The sequence below is a fragment of the Hylobates moloch genome, unplaced genomic scaffold (assembly GCF_009828535.3).
Source record: "Hylobates moloch isolate HMO894 unplaced genomic scaffold, HMol_V3 SCAFFOLD_4, whole genome shotgun sequence".
Classification (NCBI taxonomy): domain Eukaryota; kingdom Metazoa; phylum Chordata; class Mammalia; order Primates; family Hylobatidae; genus Hylobates; species Hylobates moloch.
Genome location: NW_026652279.1, coordinates 4,344,590 through 4,369,546, shown reverse-complemented (window position 1 = coordinate 4,369,546; position 24,957 = coordinate 4,344,590). Strand labels below are relative to the sequence as shown.

The window sequence follows — 24,957 nt, the reverse complement described above, 5'->3', positions numbered from 1 at the left end:
CACTCTTGGTTGTTGGTTTACTAGCCCGATGAGATGGAAGATGGTCTCGAAATTCTTATTGGGTATCTCAGAGGCAACTGCTCACAGGATCCAGGCAGGTTAATTAAATGACTGATGATGGCTAGACATAAGGCAATAGGGAGCAATGTAGACTTCGGTGAACTGGAGAGCGTATGTTCCACCTAAATGCAAAAACTGCTGTTCATTTCCATCTTGTTACTGTCATGGGAGAGTGTGAGCCTGTTACACCAACACCCAAATTTTTTAAAGGAGCTTGAAACCTGAATCTGAATACAAAAGTTTTCATGTTTTAAATATTGGTAACTAATACAAACTTTAAAATTGTGAGCCAAATACAATATATCTGTGGACTGAATGCAATCTACAGGCCATCAATTCGTGGACCTCTGGTGTATCCTATGATATAGGGTAGTAGTTTCCCCATGGGTATAATTTGAAGAAGACTAGGATTATATCCTAAGAGATTTCATTCTTTTGTGCTAGAGTTGTTCTTCCACATACTCTTCACACATTGTTTCTTAAATTCCTCATGACTTAGCGAGAGTGAAGTATCAGCTCTTATCTCTATGGGAAGAAAAACTGGGGCCTTGGGTAGGAAGAGTTGAGCACCTGATGTGGAGCCACTAAAAGTTAAGAAGAATGGTAGGCCAAAGCGGCCAAGTTTGGGACTTGTATACCTGTTTGGAAATGTCAAAAGTCCTTGTTAAGTAGAAGCAATTGTACTGATCTTACACATATAGATTCTCCAGAAGTCTTGCCAGGATATATCCTTCATCCTACATCGTAAATATTAAGAGAGTTGTTACAAATCTAGTTGATACAGTAGAGAAAATAGTAATTCTGTTCACAACTTAGCAGCAGAGTCATAAACTGAATAAAGTTTGGTTCCTTAGATAAGCAGGTGAAACTGTCATTGTTTACCCTTTAAAGGAGAAAGAACATTGATAAATCAACCCAGCAAAGACCATTCTTTTTGGTTTGCTGCCTTTGTAAAGACGACTACCAATGTTCATTTTACTACCATGAAAACTTAGACCAGAGGGTTGGTGGGTATTAATGTGATCTGTTAAGGGAGACTAGTAACCTGATTTTATTGGATGTAGACATTTTCATAGAAATGCTCAACACTACTGAATACATCAAAAACCATACTTTATTTTATGTATAGCAATACAATTTACATATTAAATAACACTATAATAGAATGATTTGATATAGTTTAAACAGAAGAAAAAGGGAAAAATTTCAGGTTACAAAACCCCTCCCCCTGAACAAATTAAAAAAAAAAAACCAAAAACACACTTTTTCCAAATGGGTCAATGTGACAAATGTTTTCAGTGACTAATTATGTCTAATTCCTATTGCACAAATGGTCAATGGAATTAAAAAGAAAACCCAACTTTCACAATCACTGCCTCAAAGAAATAACACATGTTGGATTCTTTTGGAATGTGAAGATGGTTTTTGCTACTTCAATACACAGAAAGTTGAATTCACATATCCACCACAAAAAGGAAAAAAACTATGACGGAGTTGAAACTAGAAAAAAATTAGCTTTATATGAAAATATAAAATTCTATGATTATATACCATAGATACAAAGTTCCCAGAAGATGCTTACCCAAGCAACAAAATATTTACAGTTTTAATGATTTTTAGCTATTTCAAAATGAAGTGAAAGAAACATGAGTCCACATGAAGGCAGAATTCTTTAGAAACAATGGCTGCTTGCTAGTTTCAAATGTCCTAACAAAAAAGGAGTCACTACCCCAAATGTTGGAGAGTTGCGACATTTTATAAAATCGACTGTCTCCTTTTCTGGAGATGTTTATTTCTTAAAACTCAAGATATTTTTCTTGAAATTAATTATCCTCTGTAGAAAATGCTTCCCTTTGCAAATATTTAACAAAAATACTAAAAACAGTTCAACAGCTAAGACAAAGTAGAGGCCAAATATCATTATTACAATTCCTTCCTGTTTGTAGCATGCCTTCTTTCTAGAGATAAGTAAAGCCAGTATTGTATGTTAAATGGCAACTAAGGGAAAGCGCAAAGGGTTAAGTGAAATTACATCTGTTAAAAAAAAAAAAAGCAGGCATTTTCCCTTCATATAAAAATTCACTGGCACCATTTGAACATAAACTTTAGAACATAGGAGTTGAAAATGCATTTCCAGTATAACCACTAAATTCTTAAGACAAACTACATTTTGATTCTTAAATTATGATAAGTTGGGGCTTTTTTTAAAAATTTTTGCTTAGAATTAGTAATATGTATCTTTGGTAAATTGGTATCTATATTTTAATTTTAAATACAGTATATATGCATTTAAGAAAAATTCATAACAAGGCAGTTGTGCTGTGTCATTATAAAATAATTATTTACTGATTTCAGTATGTCACTCTGGGCAAAAAACTCCAGCAAGCAGAACTTGAACACTGTAACCCTTCTTTGGCCTTGCTGGACTCTTCTACTTGAATAGACTAAAAACTCTAAAGGCATATTAAAGAAGATATCTTGGCTATCGCATATAAGAAAGAGGTTCTCCTGATGGCAACAACATGTCTTGTCTTTGATGTCCAGCACAGCCACTTGGTCTGATCATTGCAATTTATTTATATATGATGTGTGCATTTTGCTTACCTAGAGCTAAATTCATATACACAGCTTATTTTATTAAGTTGCACACATTAATTTGCAATAGCTATTTCCTTTCCCCTGAGTGCAAGTGTTAATAACCTTTTTATGTACTTAAGCAATGTGCTTATGTCTCAAAGAAAACCCTGTCTTTGAAACTCTGCCTCTGGAAAGATGCAAGCTGTTTTTGCCAATAACACATGAATAATAATAGTTAGGATATGCTGTCTCTTGCAGGAGTGAGGACCTGCTAAATGTAACTGTCCTCATCGAAGTGTTTTTGGACTACTTTGGCAAGATGGGCAAGTAGCAATTGCTTATAATTCAGTGGGTCAGGATATGAAGACTTTGGTTCAAGCTCGCTGGAGACACACAGATTGCTCACAGGGAACTTCTAAACTCTTCCTTTTATTGTTTCTATCCTATTTACTAGCTGTTTTATGGTGATTCTGAAACCACTGTAAGAGATAGCCACAGAATTGCATTGGAGGGTATGCCTTTCTATGAATTGAGCCCTCTATAAATAGCACAGGAGGGAATACTTGCTGTTTGCCTTTGAACCAGTGTTTACTTTTATTAAGAAAAAATTACTGAGAAAGGGACCATGAACCCTAACTTGAATATTACTTTTGAACATCAAGCCGACTTTGCCATCTACTAAAAAGAGTTAACTCATATCAATACTCTATATACAACTAAAATAACCCACTTAATTGACTAAAAAGTCTAGCTCATTGCTTTCATGACTCTCCTCAGCAATTGGCAGTTGTAGTGTTCCCGTGTTCAAGCTTTACTTGAACTTTACAGAGCTTCCTGTGTCACCTCTGGTTGGAGCAGAGGGGCTGTAAAGGTGTCTGTCATCTAGCACATGTAACTTAGCATGCTCTCTTGAACATCTTTTCTCAGGACTAGCTTACACAGCTCTTGAAAAGCAGAGTATCCCATGTTGTTAAATCTATGTATTGAGAAGATGAGATAAATCCTGGTAAGTTATGTAGTTTATGAAAACTCCATTGACCTGGCCTTTGCATTCAAATTCTTTAACTTGGCCCATAGCTTCTTTCTCCTTAGCAATTCTGGTCCTCCAGCACCATTCTGACAAACTTTATGAAAGCCAATTCAAGATAAATAGAACCTCAGTGCTGATCATCATTAATGTTTAATGCTACCCAGATGGCATGACAGCAGCCAGCGTGGCCTTTTTGTTGAAGTTAATTGACATAAAAAGTAAACAGAACTCCTCTATTCTTCCTAACAGGCCCAGTTCTGGTGATGATTTCACTTTTGACAGAAGCTGTCCCTCAAAAGCAAACATGCAATAGAAGAAACAGATCTCAGTAAGTAGCTTATTTTCCTTACAAACACTACTGAAATTTCTTATTAATGCTCCTAGTTTTCCCATTATGCACTGCAGGGTGAATATGGCTCCAGAGGCTGCACCAAATAACTTCCTTGAGCTCTAATGATTATTGGTATCTTTTACTGATGTGTATCTGTTGTAAACTACACAAAAGCATACAAAGCCATCTCCCTCTTTTAAAAACTGGAAAATGTGGGTATCACCTTTAATTAAATATTTTAAATTTCTCTCTCCAAATCAGATTTATCTATGTGTGGGAGTTTAGATAGTCCCAAGACTTTTGCTAATACAGTATTTCCAATTTAATCTTAAGTAGAAGAATGTATATAATTAAGAGATTTATTATAAAACATTTGGCAAAGAAAGAAAACAGTAACTGTAGGTAGTTTTTATTAGATTGCTATAGGAGTAATAGGGAATTTTTAGAGAACTAGTTTCAAAATTACACACCTGCAGAAGTTTTCATTCTTCTACCTACTGTGAGGTATGGTATTATAAACTAAGAAGCATTAATGGAGAATAACTAAAGGGTCTCATAACTGAGTTGTATATAATATTGCCATCTTGCTATTGTTAAAGATAGCCCTGATTTTAGGATGTAGCTATTTTAGAGAGTAAAAATGGAAATAACACACATTGTCGACATAGCTACTGTGAAAGCTGTAATACAGAGTTATCCTTTATTTTGACACATTTTTTAAAAACTGTGAATATAACTTTGTAACTAGTAAGGGATGTCCACATGAAGCAGTTCTTAAGGCTTCTAACTTCTTAAGGGATCTCTTAACCGGCATAAATGGAACTGTTTCAAGGCCATGACATTAACAGACCTTTTTAGCTCCCAGTAGCCTGCTAGTCTGTAAAAAGAAAACCACGCTATCCACTCCATTAAAATACAGAAGGCATCCAGTATTGAACAGTGCCTAAAAAAAAAGGAGAGGAGGACTGAAGAAAAGTACAGCATTGCCTGCTAGTAGAATGCAACTGCTTTAGCAATAATAATAATAAAAGCAATATTCACTGTCATAACAAAGACCTTCACTGTATTGAACTAAAAAAAAGTAGCATGTATGTTGTCATGGAATGTCACATCAGGGTTTGCTGTTGTATAAGATTATAGGCAGTAACACTGATCATATAGTGCAAACTAGGTAAAATTGCGTTTCACTGTGTGAAATGAACAGAGGTGCAAATGCTCAGTAGGATACCATTAAGACATAAAATGGCAAAAAATAAATATCAAAACTTTTATCAGTGTAAAAAAGTAACTGGGTTATTGTATAACCTAGAGTCTGGCAAAAAAGGCCTCAAAAAAGTTCTCAGTCTTCAGAAGTTTACAAATTAAGTGCCCTTTCAGGATTCCAGTCACACTAGGGACTCCATGCTCTCGGCAGGGTCTGATTCATCTGCAATAAGAACAGCACCATTTTTGTCCACTGTCATGGGACCATTTCCATTTTCTTTAGTGCTGACCAAGCTAAGCATTGCTTTATAGACGAACTGGTATTGTTCCTGAAAAACAAGAGGAAGACAGTTTGAGCCAAAGAATAGCTTAGTCATTTCACATAAGGTGGAAATACCAATTAAAATGGTAATTGTGAAAAACACACTAGAGAAACAGCAATAGCATAAATGTTATCTAAGAAACTTTTCTAAGAAACTTCTAAAAAAATCATTTGAATCCATTATAGTCAAGACCTATACCTTCTTCATGTCCTTTTGATCTCTGTTAGCTTGGAACCAATTCTCAATGTTGATTATTCATTAAGATAACCAGAGAATACTATCCTCTAAAGCAGGGCTTCTCAACCTGAGCACTACTGACATTTTGGGCCAGATAATTCTATGGTGTTGAGGGCTGTCTTGTGCTGTGTAGTTTGCTTAGCAGCATCGCTGGCTTGTATCCTCTAGATGCCATCCATCTGCAGTTGTGACAAGCAAAAAAGTCTCCAGACATGGCCAAATGTCCCCTGGGGGGCAAAATCACCCCCCAGTTGAGAACTACTGCTCTAAACCGTGAGTGTGAGTTTCAACTGATGTAGTACAGGTTTTACACATAAGCAAACTACTTACAATGTCTGTGAATACTCCAGGCCTCATAAGATTGATCATTTTTGCAACCTGGAAAACATCCACAGCGTTTTCATTCTCCAGTTGCTGGGACAGGGTGGTAAGGGCACATAACATTCCTGCTGAAACTGCTCCATACCTGGGGGAGAAAAAAAAAGATATGATTTCAGATGTACAGAGGGACCAAATATATTGAAATGAAATTACTGTCATGTATTTTCATAGAAACTAAGTAGACTTTTGACATTTATTCTAAAGACACGAATGAATGAAATGCTGGTGGGGGAGGGATTTGGAAGCTAGCATAAAGGTGAGATTTGTTTATGAAAGTGGAATATCCCAGATTGGTTCATTAGACGTTTAGCTTGATATCTAATAGGAAATGAGAGGTTGAAAAGTAGACTTGGGAGAGCTAAAGATGATTTGGTGTTGGTGATGAGTTGGGTGATACAATAGAAAAAACAATAAAGAGAACCTCTTAACTAGACGTTATTGGACAAGCAGCCAGTGATGAAGGGCTCTGAAATTTTTTTTTAACAATCCCAAACAGTTAAATTGAACTTACAGAATATGAAAAATTAAAAAATGGAATTATATGGCTCAAAACAGACAATTTCCAAAATTAATTTCATATGAAATAATTATTTTGGCACTGAAGTGGAACTTTCCTAATGAGAGCACTTTCTATGAAATCCTTGGAAAGATAAATGTGGTTCTCTTTACTTCACAAAAAAAGTCTTAGAAAGGTAGTAAATTTCCATCAGGCCAGGTTGGCAACTCCACTTTTCACAACAATCTGTGATGGCACATAGTTTCCACATTAGTGATGAGAAAACAGATGGATTAAATGAATTGTTCAAGATGATGTTGCTGGCTGGTGGCAGAAATGAGACTGGAGTTCAGATGCCCTGTGCCCATTGTTTTTTGAGAAACTTAAATGTCATTTCTGAATTGTTACATAAAATTAAAATATTACATGTTTTATATCTTTAATACAAGTAAAACCAAAGTCCACCTTAGCCACCCCCGCAACTTTAGAGGTAATCTCTCCAGAGGTAAAAATTATTATACATGTAGATACAGCCTTCCAGATTTAGGTATATCACTACATTTCAGTTCAACTCATTATTTCATCTGCCACATGCATACCAGGTGTACCTTCTAGATGGACATTTAGCTTGTTTGAATTTGTGCACTTTAGCATAGGTACTGAGTAGAAGGGCTAGGGTCACAGGTATGCCCATCTTTACTTTTAAAGATACTGCCATATTTCTTTCCCAAGTGGTTGTTACCTGTTCATACTATTCCCAGCATGAGAACACTTGCTTCTCCTCATCATTTTAAACTTGAAACACTTTTGCCAATCTGAAGAGTGGAAGACTGTATCTTACTAGGGTTTTAATTTACATTTCCTTGACTACCAGGGAGGCTGAATGTCTTTTTATGAATACTGACCATCTATATTTCCTCTTCTGAAATTGCCTAATTAACACTTTTCTACTAAGTTTGCCTCTTTCAAATTGATTTATATAGGAGTTATTTTTATAGTGTCTGTAGTACTTGTGAGTTTTTTTCCCCCCGATCTGTTTCTCTTAACATTGTTTGTGGTCATTTTGTTATACGGAAGTACAGTTTAGATGTAATCAACTTGATAAATCTTTTATTTTTGGCTTTTATTGGAATCTTGTTTGAGAATGCTTTCTCTAACCTTGTATTTTAAAGATACTCTCCTACATGTTCTAATTTTACTTTTTTACATTTAATTGTCTAATTCATCTGAGTCTTATTCTTGCTTTGATGTAAGGAAGGGGTCTGATTATAGTTATTTTTCCATTGGATAACCAGTTGTCCCAGCACTTCTTATTTTACAGTGTGATCTTTTCTCACTGACATCAGCTTCCTTTTTATCATGTACTACATTCTTATATATGCAAGCCTATTTCTGAACTCTATTTTGACCTTTTATTCTGTTTATTTTTTGTACCTCCCCACATGTATCCCAATTCCTTAATAAGTCTTGATATCTGATAAAGCAAGTTTCTGTAATAGTCTTGGCTGTCTCTACATTTACTTCGCATTGTTTTTAGTGATTCAAACATATAATTTTCCTTTTTTACGGGTACACTTATGTCCAAATAACTCTGACCTTCCACCCGACTCCATCGTGTTTCATAGTAATTTTGAAACCAGATTGTTAAGGAACACAAACATTTTTGTTGGGATTTTGATTAGGTTGCACTGAATATACAGATGGATCTGAGAAAATTACCATCTTTTCAATCTTGAGTTTTTCTCTTCATGAACACGATGTCTTTTCTCCATTTATTCAGGCCTTTTATAGCTTTTAACTAGGTTTTATAGTTTTCTTTATAGTCTTTGCCAATTCCATTTTTGGTTAATTTTTAGGTACTTTAGAATTTGTTACCCCTATTAATGGCCTCCTTTTGTGATAACATTTTCTGTTTGGTTTCACTTCCTGCATGGGAAAGTGACTGATTTTCACATGGTGAAATTGTATCCGGTCAAACAGAAGAACCCTGCTTAAGTTTTAACAGTTTGTGCATTCTCTAGGTAGTTGACCACATCTTTATCTGCCACTAATGCGAATTTTCCCTCTTTTCAAGTTTTATGCTCCTTCTATCTTCTGCTTTTACTGTGTTGGCTAGCACCTAGACAGGCTTACGTACTAGCACTGAAACCAAGTATCATGTATCTTAAATGTTCAAGCTTCTAAGTTTTTAATATTAAAATGTTTGCTAATATGCATCTAGTAAATAACAATTATAAAGGTAAAGAGGATGCTTTCTACTTTTACTCTTAAGTGTTTTTTTTTGGGGGGGGTCATGAATGGGTGTTGTTTTATTGTACGCTTTTCAATATCTACTGATTTTTTTTTGAAATGTCTCTAAAAATGTCCTGAATTCACTGATAAACTTTTGGTAATATATCAAAAGCTTAACACCAGCTCTACATTACTAGGATAAGTTTTTCATGATGTGTAATTCTTTTAATATACTGGGTTTTATTAGACAGCTTTTTATTGTCATTTTTGCATCGGTGTTCAAATAAGCAAGCTTGGCCTATACATTTCCATTCTGGTGCTAAGCCTTGTTTGTTTAAATCAACATTGCATTAAATCTTCTGTGTGTTACTGTTCATATGTAGCCTTGGCCAGGACTTGTGGGCCCTAACAGGTGGAAAACTCATTCTTTTATTCAGTTCTTAGTGATCACTAACGTGTGTTGTACTTTATGTGCCATGTTCTCTTATAGGTATTTACATGTACTGACTTAGTCCTCACAGTAACCCTATGGTATGGGTACCAGTATTATCTCCATTTGAGGTTGAATAAATAAGGCACATTCAAGTGAAGTAACTGGCCAAGATCGCACAGTGAGACTAGAGTTTAAAATTGAGCTGATACATGTCAATGGCTCAGAACAGAGATTGGCACACACCACATACCATGTGTTCACTAAATGTTATTTTACTATGCTTATTTCTAGGCTTAAACATTTATTAGTATAGAGTTATAAAGTCTTAAATGCTTATTTTATTTCTTTTAAAATATGTATTATTTTTAGCTTTTTATTATAGAAAATGTTAAACAGACACCAAAGCCTAATAGTACAGTAGCATTCATGTAGTCATCATTCAGTTATAATGATCAACAGCTCATGGCCATTCTCATTTCATTTCTGTTTCTTCTCCAATATATATTGAAGCAAATCTCAGGTGTTTTAGTCATAATTTAGTATCAAACTCTAAAAGATAAGCATTTAAAGAAAACACACTATCGCACCTAAGCAAATTAAGAACTTTCGAATTTTTTTTTTGGTGATGGAGTATCAATCACCCTGTCGCCCAGGCTGGAGTGCAATGGTGCGATCTTGGTTCACTGCAAACTCTGCCTCCCAGGTTCAAACGATTCTCCTGCCTCAGCCTCCCAAGTAGCTGGGATTACTGGCGCCTGCCACTATGTCCAGCTAATTTTTTTTATTTTTAGTAGAGACCGGGTTTCCCATGTTGGCCAGGCTGGTCTTGAACTCCTGACCTGGTGATCTGCCCGCCTTGGCCTCCCAAAGTGCAGGGATTATAGGTGTGAGTCACTGTGCCCGGCCAATTCTTGAATGTTTTTAATGTAGCTACAGATAAACGGTAGATTTTTTTCCTTCATCATATTTCCAAAACTGTATCTCTTATTAAATTATTTATTGCTTAAATTTTACTATTGCCTTCCAGCCCCCATTTTCATTACTATTTGCTTTTAATTCCTTGTACTTTTTGTTGATTTATCTGGTGCTTTTTCTGGCTTGAGCTGAATGCTTGGTTTGTTTATTTTTAACCTTTTTAATATGTAGAGTTTACACAGGCTGTGTTTTTTTTTTTTTTTCAAGTACAGTTTGGCTCCATTTCACCAGGTTTTGAAATGCGGTGCCTTCATCATCATTTAGTCTTAGACATTGTGAAATACTTATTTTGGTTACATCTTTGATCCATGAATTATTTATAAGCAATCCTAGATGTAAGGATTTCAGTTTCTAGTTGTTTCTAGTTATAAGGATTTGGGATGTTATTTCACTGGTGGTTTCTAATATAAGTGGGTTGTAATCAATGAATGTGGCCTTGTATGGTATCTGTTTTGGGGGAATGTATTGAAATTCCATTTGTGGCCAATGTATATAAATAAACCATTTGTGTTTGAAGAGACTCTAGGTCTCTCCGTACAGTCTCTCTTGGGTGCAAACTTCTCTATATCACTATTAGATCAGGCTTGTTAACTGTGGTATTCAAATCTCTCTGAATGCTACTGATCAAATGTATCCTGGTTGCTCAGTTTAAGAACTGAATACTTTATTCTGTTTTTAGAAAACCTCAGCTGTTATTTCTTCCTCTTTAACCTGTCTTTTATTGCCGCATGGATAACTTTTTAGACACGTTAGAACTTCTGTATGTGGCTTCCATATTCTAGTTTTATTTCAATTCTACACTCCACTAGTATCCTATCTTTTAAGTTTTTAGTTTCATGAATTAATATATTTTCTCATTCTTTGGCCTAATTTGTTCCTATTTCATAATAAATCTTCTTCATTTCATAAAATCTTCCTTTAGATCTCTGAGGATATATTTTAATACCCTATTATGATTGCTCTATTAACTCTGATTTATTGTGGTTTTTGGTTCTTGTTCAGCATGTTGTTTTCCCTCAGATTCTAAATTGTACTGAGTTGACCTTATTTTAGCATAGTATTAAAAAAAAGTCATTTGTACTGATTTTGTTTAGGAGGGGAAGAATTTAACATTTGTTTAATCTGTTCTAGTGAAATGGTTAAACTTAAGAATCCCCCTTTTTTTCTTAGCTCTTTCAAAGTTATGTGTGGCCAGCCAGATAGAAAAGTCAGGTAACATGTATGTTTTTACGGAGTATGCATGCACTCCATGTGAGATTATTCTCACCTTTCCATGGGTTGCCTTTCCTGTATTTAGCCACGCTTAAATAAGCAGTAAAATTAAAGAAGTATTTATACAATATGGCTTAAACATGACAAGAAACTCGCAAGTCAAATCAGTCAAATGCACAGATACTTTTAAATATCATCTGCATACCAAACATAATGACAGAGCAAAGACAAAAAGTAAGGGCATTCTCTTTCAAAAGTTTAGGAACTAAGTGGGATTAAAGAATGTTCATGGCCGGGCGCGGTGGCTCATGCTTGTAATCCCAGCACTTTGGGAGGCTGAGGCGGGCGGATCACGAGGTCAGGAGATAGAGGCCATCCTGGCTAACATGGTGAAACCCCGTCTCTACTAAAAAATACAAAAAATTAGCCGGGCGTGGTGGCGGGCGCCTGTAGTCCCAGCTACTTGGGCAGCTGAGGCAGGAGAATGGCGTGAACCCGGGAGGTGGAGCTTGCAGTGAGCCGAGATTGCGCCACTGCACTCCAGCCTGGGAAAAAAAAAAAAAAAAAAAAAAAAAAAAAAAAAAAATGTTCATCAAGTTTCATGGATTTGCATTTAGAACTACAGGGACTTGGTGCAAAAGTGATATAAGTAATCTATAACCTAGGTAAAATGAGAGTAGTATATAAATTCACTGGCTTTGATATTTTGTTTGCCACTTCCTCTAAGGGGTCCATTAAAAGTAATACTTATTTAACTAGTGAGTTAAGAAAAAAACCCAATTTTTTTCATCTTTCTCTGCCTTTACTTCAAAGATTTTACAAAAGAAATGAAAGTACTTTAAGTTCCTGAAGTACAGTAATGTTTTTTTAAGTGCTCTGTCTATATTCATTTTAAAATACACTGTGGTTCCTTGTATAGTCAGGGTAATACCTGTGGGCATTTAACCATTTTCACTATTTCATATATTTACTTATAATTATTGTAGCTTTTAATACTTTGTTTTTAAAATCATAACCAAGATTGCAATCCGGAGTTATAACCCTGACACTGTGAAGAAATGCAGCTTCCCTTTGAAATCAGTAGGGCAGAAAGGAAAACAAAAAAATTGAAGCTTGAATAAGTATCAATCTTAGGGAAGAATGACAACATGAAAGCCTTCCATAAGGCTCTCAGTGAAAGCGAAAATACTGGAATTAGTTATGATTTGTGGGTGTCTTTGCAGCCTTTGCTATAGAAAACAGTCCATATGCTTTGTGTGACTTAAAGAATATCTCAGCAGTCTTTAGACTCTTCGATCTCAGGGCCAAATTAAAATAAAAAATTATTGAGGACCTCCAAGGGATTTGGGCTGTATATGTCAATATTTACTGTATTAGAAATTAAAACTGAGAAAATGTTAAAATACGATTAGCCCTAAAAGTGACATTATCACATGTGATGTACTTCTGGAAAACTCTTTTTAATTGTCCACTCATGACAGAATGGGTGTGAATAAGGCAGATAGATAGTATTTTTATATTATTATGCTATCCAGTAGGGTGATACATGTATCTCCACAGTGAGTAATTAAGTATTTGCAAAGGGAACTCTTCTTCAGTCTGTGAGTAAATGGAGTAATTTGGGTGAGGTCTGATCTACAGCTGTCCCATGCTTATGTTCTAAACATCTTCTGTGGGAACACAGGCTGTTTTTAAAATTTAACAGTAGTGATGCAGATCAGCTTCTGAGCAGAATAATCTTGAACAGTTGACTATAGAATGCTGAGAATGAAGCAGTTTGTCTTTAAGCTGTGCCTGTCCTCAAATAGAAGCAGTTTACTTTTTGGTTAGGAATTTTATTCTTAGCTCACTTATCTAGAAATGTCATCCACCTGGGACACACTGGAGACCCCCACAACCACCTGCCACCCCCAGAAGTAGGTGTTAAAAAGATCTCTATGAAGACCAAATAGATGTCACAGCATTTGCACACTAAAAGTTCAACTCTCTGCCTCACATATCAAATGCGTGCAGGCCTTCTCTCCAAGCCTGTTCACTCCTGCTTTTGACAGAGCTTAAAAACACTTTGAAAAGAAGAATTTAAGCAGCCAAAATGACTTTGAACAATAAATGAGACAAAAAGCAAGGCTTTCTGGGGACAATTTGTATAGGGGTACATATACTTAATAGTTTGTAAGTCATCACAATTTAAAACACATACCCATTCATGCAAATACTTATCTAGTACCCACGCTGTCCCAGGCATTGGGTTTCACCTGGTGGAGACTGGGATGAATAAATTACCATTGCTGGCCTCAGCAATGTGAGAGTGACAGTCATGTACACAAATAATTATGGTGTGATATGATAAGCAGGAATGACATTTATCTGGTATGGATGTCATGTTAATGATTTTGCTTAGCACCTCTGGGATGAATTAGAGTCTCAGAGAGTGACTTTTGAACTGTGTGTTGAATGAAAGGGTGCTCAGAGGAAAGAGGATTTGCAGGGGCAAGGTGGTATGCAGGAAGTACTTCAGTGGCAGATTGGAATGACAGCTGGAAATGTAAACTTCACACTAGATTGTAAAAGATTTTGAAAAGTCTATTGAAAGAATGGATGGCACCAAGAAGACTTGGTGGCCAATAGACTTGGAGGTGAGGGAGACTCAAAAAGAACTCAGATATGTTTCTGGTCTGTACAATTAAGTTGATTGGGGCAGGCAGGGAAGATGAGTTTGGTTTTAGCAGTGCTGAATTTGACGTGTTTGTAGGCCATCAGGAAGTGATGTTTAGAGGTACAGAAGGTAGGTAAGATGGAAACTGAAAAGGAACTGGTGTTCAGAGTATTTCACTAGAGTTAGCAACTGTTTAAAAATTTTAAAGTTTCTCTTCAATAATTTCAATGGAATAAACTTATCCCCTGCAGATAGTAGATAAATGAATTAATACATTTCTACTGGTGGCTTTTAAGGCATCTCACCTATATGATATTTGCAGATCTACTGGTTTAGGATTAATTTGCTCTTTTTGTATATAGGCCTAAGAATGAGGCCTGTATACATTTGATTAATTCCGGAGGGGATATATATTCAGCATGTGACATAAAAATCACTAAATAAGACAAATATACTCAAAAGTTGAATAAAGGTAAGTGACTCAAACACTTCTGTTTAGTATGTAACTGTTGGTTATTTTTCTTTTCCTCTTTCCTTACCCTAAAATATAAGATTAGGTGCATTACTGACTTCAGGACAAAACACCTCGGAGTACTACCGTAACAGCAAAATCAGTCATGTAACTTGGCAGTAACATTAGAATTTGATGACAAGAGATGATAAGAGCTGGTAAAACCCAGGAATTCTAGAAAATGCCCTAAAACTTTATGCCGTAACTGCATACCACAAAGTTTTAGTTCAGTAGCAACTCCCCAGTTATTTTGAGGCTGTGCTATTTAAACACTGTTGCTGGTTGTCACATTTCCAGTGATCTTACTTAGTGTGCTATTTAATTAATGTTTCAACTGTAATGCTTTTCAAATCTTAATTTTTCACCTTACTAATTAAGAGTCAGGCCAACACTTTGAAAGACTGTAAAATTTTTTGGAAGCAGCTAGTACACATTACTTCAAGTGGGAGAGTACTGTGATTTGAGGTGAAGGTGCTGAGCCCTTGTGTACTTCGTGTTACAGCATTAGTGCAAGGAAAAAAAGACTTCACAATAAGCTTCACTTTCAAATTTATTAATACTTTATGCTACTTGGGTAGCTAGTTGGTAATTTAATGAACATAATGAATGCTGCTGACCAAGAGCTACCTTGGAACTAAAATAAAAATGGGAACATAAAATTGATTCCATATTGGCTAAAGGTTTGTGAGATTTGAAACGATTCAATTATACAACTGACTTATAGGCCATGAACTTTGGCTCCAAATATCTATATACAATAAGATACATTTATGACCCTTTCCTTCTTATTAAAGTGGAAAGGTGCTGGACTGGGATACCATTGTGACACTTAGAAGCTCTGAGACCAGGTGCAAGTTATTTTTCTCTTTGAGATTCATATTCTTCATCTTTAAATCCCCAAAGACAGTACTGTAGACTTTAAAACACATCATGAACTTTAAATATTATCATTAATACTAGTAGTTTATCTCTACTCATCAACTAGGTCATATTTTTAAAGGTTATTTCCCTAACAAGTGTTTGAAATTCAGTGTCAGGATTTTTAAAAAGTATTTAATTAATGTAAACAGTTACTAATTTACTCATTTGTTACTAACAAACACATAACACCTCTAAGTGCATGCAGGTCTACTTCTGTAGGCTAAGATAGAATACTTTCCCCTTTCTAGAACACATACTCTAGAAGAACCTGGAGTCTTGGAAGAGTTTGACATGTTAAAATGTAAACAGAGCAACACCACTTTGTACATGTCCACATTAGAAATAACATGGAGTTGTCACAAGCTGAGGTTGTAGATAGGTTTTAAAATTCTGGCTTCCTTTTCTACTGCTTTCAACAAGAAATTAAACAAAAAAACTGTCTACATTTTAAAATTAAGAAACAGATACATACTCATCATGAACAATGGTGGGACCATCCCTTGTTAAGGCCTCTTCCTTGATGACGTTGATAAGTTCAAAGGTACTACTTATGGGGGCATCTGGGTTAGGCCATTTGGGACACTGAAAGTGCCGAACTTCTAAGACATAGTCATCCTGTAACCAATACAACATGGGTCAAATCCCTTCCTTTATTTCACATATCTACAATCTAATGATAGAACTTGCTCCTGAGAAAGCATGTGTTATAGGTAACTCTCAACAATGTTGTGTTAACCAAACCGCAGCTGGAAAGAAGAAAAATACCAGGAAGGTTTTTTTTTTTTTTTTTTTTTTTTTAACAAAACCATGGCTAAGCATAGTGGTTCGTGCCTGTAATTCAGCACTTTGGGAGGCCAAGCTGGGAGGATTGCTTGAGGCCAGGAGTTCAAGACCCACCTGGGCAACACCGGGAGACCTGTCTCTAAAAAAATAATAAAAAAAATTAACCAGTCATATGGCACGTGCCTGTAGTCTTTGCTATTCGGGAGGCTGATGTGAAAGGATCACTTGAGCCCAGGAGTTTGGGGTTACATTGAGCTTTGATGATGCCACTGTGAGTGAGACCCTGTCTCAAAACAAACAACCAAGTAGGTCATGCTAGTGAAACAATTCATTTGGCTTAGTCAAAAATTTCAAGTGACAATAAATTATTAAAGACCTTATATTCTACTCTATTTTCTTATTTATAAAATTAAAGGAAAACAAGGAAGGGGCTCATCCTTTAAATTACTAATACAAGAGCCCCCCCACCCTTACTCATCCCACAAGAAGGCAGCAAAATATTTACTTAAAAAAACTTAGTATTATCATCTCTGCAACACATTGCAAAGCTTACATTTCTGATGGCAAAGAAAATATTGAGCTCTAGTATATTGTTTGTATAATTAGGTCACCAGACCTATTTGTATGCATGCTGAATCAGAGGAACTGTTACATTTCATCTAGCCAGCTGGAAAAAGCAAATATTTGAAGGAAGAAAAACGGAAAATGTACATATTTAAAATTAAGTCTTACTCAAATGCCTGAGCCTGGCTTGAGGGTGGTAAATTATTTCATTATTACTTAGAATGATGATCCAGGGTCCAGGTATGGCTGTTAATAAGGAACTGAGGTTTAGGTTACCTGTGTAGCTTCAAGGATAAAGTCATGGATGATAATTTGTTCTTCATTAGAGAGGCACAGTCTGTCTTTGCTGATAAGGGTGACGGTAAAGGCCTCACAGTTCATGGATTCTTCTCGACTTGGCCAGTACACAAACTCATCTTCTGCCTTTGGGATCCAAAAAAAAAAAAAGCCTCTGCAGTTCTGTCAAGGGTTTGTTTTCTATTTCTTGCATACTAATTTTGTCATTTCTCATACCTCCCAAGCCATCTTTTAAACTGAATTCATAGAGTTATATGTTCCCATGGAATTACACCAAGTTGAATGGTTATTGTATTCTATTGTAAAATATATTTTGATAATCATTTTCTAGCATCTCTCACCTGTTAGTGTAGCAACCTGAAACACTCCCACTATAGGGGACTTATTACAGTTGAGAAGTATTCTGTAATGTTGACATAGTAAAAAAGGAAGCAGGATCTAGGTCAGTTAATTTTGTTATTTCACAATTGCTTAAGCAATCAAGACATGCTAATTATTTCCTATGGATTACGTTAATAATTCTTTAGTTGAAATGCATTTTGCAAAGGACTTTCATAAACATTGTAAGTCTTCTTGTATATTTTTAGTATGACATTGGATACATACAGATAGTAAAAGGGTTACTATAGGTAGGAGCAAATTAACATACCCATCATCTCACTTTCGTTTTTGTGGCAGGAACAGCTAAAATGTACTCAATATTGGCATGATTCCCAAATACAATGCAATTTTATTACCTGTAGTCCTCATGTTGGATATGAGATCTCTAAACTTGTTCTTCCTCATCTGTTGTTTTGTATCCTCTTGATTTATTTTACATCTTCCTATTTCCTCCCTACCCCACAATTTCTTTATCCATTTATCTGTTGATGGAAACTTAGGTTGTTTCCATATCTTGGCGATTGCTAATAATGCTGCAATGAACAGGGGAGTGCAAATATTTTTACGAGGTGTTGATTTCACTTCCTTTGGGTATATGCCCACAAGAAGGACTGCTGGGTCTTATGGTAGTTCTATTTTTAATTTATTTAGAAACCTCCAGACAGTTTTCCATCATGGCTCTACCAGTCTACATTCCCACCAACAGTGTGTGAGAGTTTTCTTTTGTTACCCTCACCAGCATTTGCTATCTTTTGATTGTTTTTAATAGCTATCCTAATGGGTGTGGGGTATTTTGACTTGCATTTCCCTGAAAATTAATGAGATTGAGCATCTTTTCATATACCTTTTGGCCATCTTTATGTCTTCCTTGGAGAAATGTCTATTCAGGTCTTTTGCCCATTTTTAAATCAGGTATTTCATGATTCTACTATTGAGTTGTACGAGTTCTGTACAAATTTTGTATATTAACCCTGAGGAGATTTTTTATCACCTGTCTTTATAGATGAGGACACAAGGCCTTGGGGAGGGGGGTCCATAAATTATCTAAAGTCACACTGCTAATAAATGGTTAGGGATAGAACTTTTCTGGAAGATTGTGTGTGAGTAAGTAGGTTGGCTGTATGTACAAGGCAGTTTTAAAAGAAATCTGTCAATGTTATATTTCAAGAGGGGATAACATAGAAAGTCTTTCAGCCTTGAATCAGGCAAGCTTTAAATGTTCATCCATTTTAAGATTAAAAATAGATATGCAGGCTTGGTACTTGAATTCTATCCCTAAAAACTATGGATGCCTAAGAGAAAGTTAATTGTTGCATAGGTTGGAGACTGTGAGAAATATGATTATGATGTACACCACGTATCCTAATCAGCTCCAATGGCAAACTGTAGTTTTCCTGTAGTATATAGGTTTCTATGGGCATTTTCCTGAGGATGCCTAGCTACTATCATTGAAGTCAGAAATAATTCTGAATAATGTTCAAAACAAAGAAGGCTTTGTTTAATCTTACATTGTTGCATTAGAAATGAGCCAACGTCCAATGAGACTTATCACCCTTTCAAGTTTCAATATAGCTTATTGCCAAGTACATTTTTATTTTTAAAGCTCAGCATAAGGGGAAACAGATTAGCAACTGGGTTTAGTCTATACAAAAGAAGTCTGTAACTGTCGTGGGTTTTGTCCAAGGACACAGATATTAAAGACATAAGGTAATGAACAGGGCATCTAAATGTAACAAATATGCACAGATTAAGCATAGGATTTATGATGTGATCCTGGGTAAATTAATTAATTTATGATGTGATCCTGGGTAAATTAATCTGAACCTTAATTTCCATATCTGAAAAGTGAGAATAAAAACTACTTACCTTAAAGAAATACTATGATGATAACATGAATAGTAAATTAACTAGCTTAAAGGCTACCAAAGGGATTTGAGTTATGGTAGAAGAAAGGTAGAAAAATGGTTCATCTTGAAAGTCTAAGAAAAATAAATGCTACTTCTTAATTTAGCAGGCACGCTGGTCTCATGACTGTTTTGCTTACAAGTATATTTATAGGTCAAAGATATCTGGGCATCTATATCAGTACTTTGTGAGTTAGGAAGCAGTGACTTTTGGGCTCCTTACAGAATTATGACTTGGTAAAGGTATAGCAGTAATAATACAACAAACAAAAAGAACTCAGAGATATCAATCTTTAGGAAAAACTGTGCAATGATGAAACTCTCCATCTCAGAACTGAGAGGTCAGTTATATATGATTCTAATCTAGCCTTCCGAGGCCTCAGAGAGACACTGAGATGCCATGTTCTTATATCCTCAGTGTCTGCAGAACATGTATCCACTTATTTGGTCCAGTCTCCCTCCAGCCTTCCCATACAAATGAGCTGCTGGATAGATGCTTTATGGTGATTGCCCTCTGTTAAGTGACAATAACAAAATACTGATTCATCCAACAAATGAACGTTTTAACAACCCTAAGTGCCTCCAATTTCCACATGCCAAACAGAGTAGACCCTATTGCCAGCTAATTTGAAAATTTACACTCCAGCTTTTAGTTTTAAGATTCTCAACTTTGTTGCCATTCCATCATACAGAAGCAGTCTTGGTATCCTGAAGCTGGAGCAAAATGCGACAAAGTGAAGAAGTTCCTACTGACTGGGCACACAGTCAAATGCATGTCACCAAGACTGGGGGTTCAGTCACATGCTGTTCTTCCTTGATTAAAAAACTCATTAATCTGACTATCATAAAGGCAGATCCTCATTGTTTTTTGTTTTTACCTTATGGGTTCACATGTCCACATAGTAACTTTTATAGACCCAGCTAATTATGAAACTTAAGTATCCACAAGATCTAAGCAGAAACATTTAAGTCTGTTTTATAAACTTGCTCACGCTTCTGTATAGTTTAGAGACTGAAATAGAGAAGGACTAAGGGAGGGGAAAGTAGTAGCAGCTTAGTCCTAAAGACCTTTAAGTGGGAACAAAATAGCCTAGCCCTGCAGTAGATCTGACTTGCCTATGGAATGGGAAAAAAAAATTCATTATTAGTACTTTTGACACAATATTTTGGAGTAGGACATACAGTAAAATGATTATATATAAAGCATGGCCTCTGGAGACAGATGACTCAGGTTGAAATCCTGGCTCCAGTTATTTGTGTGTGCTCTCGAGCAAGTTTGTTCCTTCAGTTTTCTCAGCTATTACGTGAGATAATAATAGTATGTATGTCTTAAAATTGTTGAGGATTAAACAAGTTAATGCATGTAAACACAGTTACGTACTCAGTACTTGTAAGCTACAATTATTTACTTTTCAAAAGTGACATACAGCAGGTAAGAGGTTGGTGTAGTCATATATTAAAGAGGTTACTAAAAAACATTTTCAAAACCTTCTACCACACCGCCACCGACAGTACAATTGAAGGGTGATATCAATAGCATCAGAGACTCAAGTAATGGAACTGATACGGACAGTACTGTGAGACTATGAAAGGAATCTCCATAGACTTCAAGATGAGAATTTTAAAATTTTAAATTCCCTCCCTAGCATATATGGATACTATAGCCCTATGGCAAAGTATCAAAGTAATTTATGCTTGTAGCCTCATGGGCTCATTAATATATAGCAGATGTGCTTTACTTACCAAGCTCTGGTTGTCTGGCAGCATGACAATGATCTGTGCGTTATGATCCCAAATCATTCGCCAGAAATCTTTCGTAGTATGTGGCAGAGGATGCTGAGTTATAATAAATTCATTGCTCCTATAATAGCCCTTCAGTTGGGAAGACAAAAAAAATCAGTGAATATGAGTGTTTTATTCTAACTTTGTGGTAGTAAAATATATTCGTGAAATAAGACAGCATTGTTTTGACTACACTAAAATAATTGAGAAAGGCATTCAGTACATTTGGCTAATTTTTAGATGTACTTCTGCTAGCACTGTGTAGACAATTTTCTCTCCATGTGCAGTTCACTTCTAGTTATCCCTCCTGTTTTCACTTAACGGAAATTTCAACATTTATTCAAAGACTAGATGTGTGAAATTAACAATAAAATTAATTCCTTAAGAAGCATTCTGCTTAATTTAAGCATTTTTGTACCACCACTGATTAGGTATCTTTTGTTAAAAGTTTCAAGATACTCTATATTTTTCATATTACACATTGAGAAATTATTTCAAAAATGACATCAGTCACACAGGTGGTATCTGCTCTTTAACACCTTTCAGTTTAGTTGACTTTATTTATAATTAACTGTTGACTCTCACCATGATATAAGAAGCATTAATGTAATCTGTTCCTTTCATTCCAGGCAATGGTGCAAGACCCACTCGAGCACGCTCAGCTATCATATGGAAAAAACAAAAACACCACATTTGCCTTATTATACACACAGAACCAACAGCTCTTTCTGAGATTTGCTTGATGAATAACATATCCTCCTGGCTTCCCTTTCTAAGACTTATCTATATTTTTAAACAAGCTAAAGTGTTATCAGCTGAGGCAGAATGTAAAATGAAATTTTGCTGCACATACCCAGAAGGACACAGGCATTGTAGGAATACAGTTTTACTGTGGGAGAGATTTTTACAGCAGATCAATAACAGAATACTTTATATGGACACAACAGAGGATTTTAGATAACTTTTGACTCTAGTTTGTTATTCCTACAATTATACCAACATATACTTTGCCCTTTTACCAACCCGTTCCTCCATGTCTTTCTGCCCATGATGGTCTTAGAAAAGAGTGGCCTTTTTCATTAGAGATAAATCTCCCCAATGATCACCCATGTCTATGCCTACAGCACACAGACAGCGTCCTCTGCTATGTCCTTAGTTATTTATACAAAGGTCACCACCAATCAACAGTGCCTTGATCTCAATAGCCACAGTAACTGAATAATGTAGTTCTAGTTGTACAGATTAATCCAGGATTCTAAGTTTTAAAGGAATGTTAATGCCACAGCAATAACAGCTTTATTTTTTTTTTATGTTATAATGTGGTAGAAGTAACCCAATTCTTGCATTCCAAGGTGAAATGAAGCTGTATTCTACGTCAGATACATGGAGCAACTTGCTGACACTGACAACCACCTCTCCCAGTTTCATTAAACTACCTTAGTTGAATAAGCATAACATTTTCCCTTTTCGTAGTACCAGGTAAGAGGCTGGTATAAAGTCATATATTAATGAGGTTACTAAAAGGACATTTTCAAAACCTTCTACCATACGGCCACGTACAGCACAATTGAAGGGTGCTATCAATAGCATCAGAGTAGTGGCTGCCTCTGTACATAACATACAATCCAGTATAAAAGATCACTAACAAACTGATTTTAAAGTCTTACATGGCACAACTGAAGAGTTTCTGTTCTTTTCTTTGTTGCATTCTTTCTGAGCACTAAAACATTCCACATATTTTGCATTACATTGTGTGACCAGCTGAAAAAGAAAAAACATTTTAGTCTTCATTCAAAGATATAATTGATAGCATATGCTTGATGCTTCGGCAAAAATCCCAATCAGATTACTGATAAACAAGACCATTTCTGTGCCACAAAGAACCTTTTAAGACACAGGGTCTTGCTCTCTTGCCCAGGCTGGAGTGCAGTGGCATGATTGTAGCTCCCTGTTAACTGTGATCCTTCCACCTCAGCCTCCTGAGTAGCTAGGACCACAAGTGCATCAGCACAACCAGCTAATTTTTAAAATTGTTTATAGAATTGGGGTCTTCCTGTGTTGCCCAGGCTGCTCTGGGATTACAGGTGTAATCTACCATGCCCAGCCCCAGAGAACACTCCTGTGCTTTCCTAGTGGTACTTCTCTCAGTGACCTTGATTGTATCTTTCTTATTTCTACTATCAGGCCCCTAAACAGGTACTGTGTGCAATAGATATTTCTAGAACTATGTGGATTCTTCTGTTATGTGATGTCACTGCTGCTGTGAATTTTTTTCTGTGATTCCTCACTGGCATAAAAGACCTAAGTGAGTCTATATTAAAAAAGATTGCTTAATGCTATTTATTACGAGCTAATCAAGTTTCTTGAAGATAAAGGAGTACTTAACTAGTTCTCAGTACATTTCTGTTGAACTGAACTAACATTGTTCTGAGGCTGTTATAAGTAACCAGCCCAGTAGTTTGGTTATTATTCCTGTTTATGTAGCTTCGTTGAACCATTTTGTCAATCCTATTTTTGGGGTGCTGGCATCCATCTTAATGGAGTATATGAGATCAGTGTTCTTCTCCAGATGCTTTAGTAAAACTCATGGTCCCTGGATATAATTTTCATTTTCAAGTTTGATTCTTGTTTTTTTCTTCATCTTGAGCTCTAAAATGGTTAGCGCCTGTAAAAGAACCAACTACTTGGTCGGATTTCTTAAATGAAGTTTTAAAGAATGTATAAAAAAAAATTGAAGAAATGAAAAAGGCAGAATTTAAGAAATGTTGGTACTTAATATTTTGTAAGAACTCATGTTAAACATTTAAAATGATACACTGTGTCCTCATTATTAATTACCTCATGGTTTTATAGTAGTTAGAATGTTAATGGGGAGCTAAAAATTTTAAATTACTTTTATGATTGAACTCAGTGAAATTAAACTATTTTTCATTTCATATCACTTGGTATAATTTGCTTGGCAGTCTCATTTCTTCAGCTGAGATTCAAATGAAAGTTTCAGAGTCTATGGAAAGTTTTACCACGAAAACTAAAACTGTAGATTCATCTCATTCTTTCGATCTTGATACAAAGGGAGAAACTATTTACATACAGAACAATGTGCAAAACAGAATTTGAAAGACAAAGATAAATAGGAAAGCACTTGGTAACTGGAGATACAGGCAATGTTTGAAAGTTAGAAGCAATTTTGATTTATTATCAGATGACTAAGCCTTAATTATTTTAATAGTCCTTATAATCTCTCTTTTTCACCTTCAGTTCAGTCAATTCCATATAAACCTTAACCGCTTTTAAGCTTCTTCATGTCCCTATCAAAGAAAAAGAACAACCATTTAGGAAAAGTTAACTTTTTTCTAGTATTGTTTAGTTAATTCTTTTTAAATTTCTAAATTATCTTCTGAAATAGTTTTTGAAATAGGCATATTTTCAGGACAATATGTCTACAAGTCATCATTCTTAATAATTAAGGTAAGATAGATTAGTTCAGAAAAAATAGACAGGATATTTTTTGGACTAAACGAGTGACTTTGAAGTACTATGTCATTATGGCCAGGGGCTGATGTTTATGTTCAGATAAAGTCATAAATTGCTCAGAAGAAAATACAACACTGTATATCTACTTGAATACCAACAATTCATACATAGGTCAAAACCGTATTTTCTTTTTC

General features: G+C 35.6%; 1 protein-coding gene and 1 long non-coding RNA gene across 9 annotated transcripts in view; one reads left to right on the top strand and one right to left on the bottom strand.

Moving 5' to 3' along the window:
• Positions 1-1,156: 1,156 nt before the first annotated feature.
• PTPRG (protein tyrosine phosphatase receptor type G) overlaps positions 1,157-24,957 on the bottom strand; it is a 759,442-nt gene continuing 735,641 nt past the window's right edge. For 6 of the 7 annotated variants that reach the window (XM_032149389.3, XM_032149390.2, XM_058437116.1 and 3 more), the window contains 7 exons: positions 22,957-23,050; positions 21,875-21,951; positions 21,251-21,379; positions 17,202-17,348; positions 16,051-16,193; positions 6,092-6,227; positions 1,157-5,530 (listed from right to left, as the gene is read on the bottom strand). In XM_032149389.3, the coding sequence (XP_032005280.1) occupies positions 5,384-5,530; positions 6,092-6,227; positions 16,051-16,193; positions 17,202-17,348; positions 21,251-21,379; positions 21,875-21,951; positions 22,957-23,050 (873 nt within the window). In that variant the 3' untranslated portion in view covers positions 1,157-5,383. Of the gene's footprint in view, positions 5,531-6,091; positions 6,228-16,050; positions 16,194-17,201; positions 17,349-21,250; positions 21,380-21,874; positions 21,952-22,956; positions 23,051-23,744; positions 24,598-24,957 lie in introns of those variants that run through there. The other variant, XM_058437120.1, reaches the window with a different exon arrangement.
• The window catches only part of LOC116810458 (uncharacterized), a 66,483-nt gene continuing 45,430 nt past the window's right edge, over positions 3,905-24,957 (top strand). Inside the window, exon 1 of one of the 2 annotated variants that reach the window (XR_009213036.1) lies at positions 3,905-3,995. This is a non-coding gene — a long non-coding RNA (uncharacterized LOC116810458). The remainder of the gene's footprint in view (positions 3,996-24,957) is intronic. The other variant, XR_009213035.1, reaches the window with a different exon arrangement.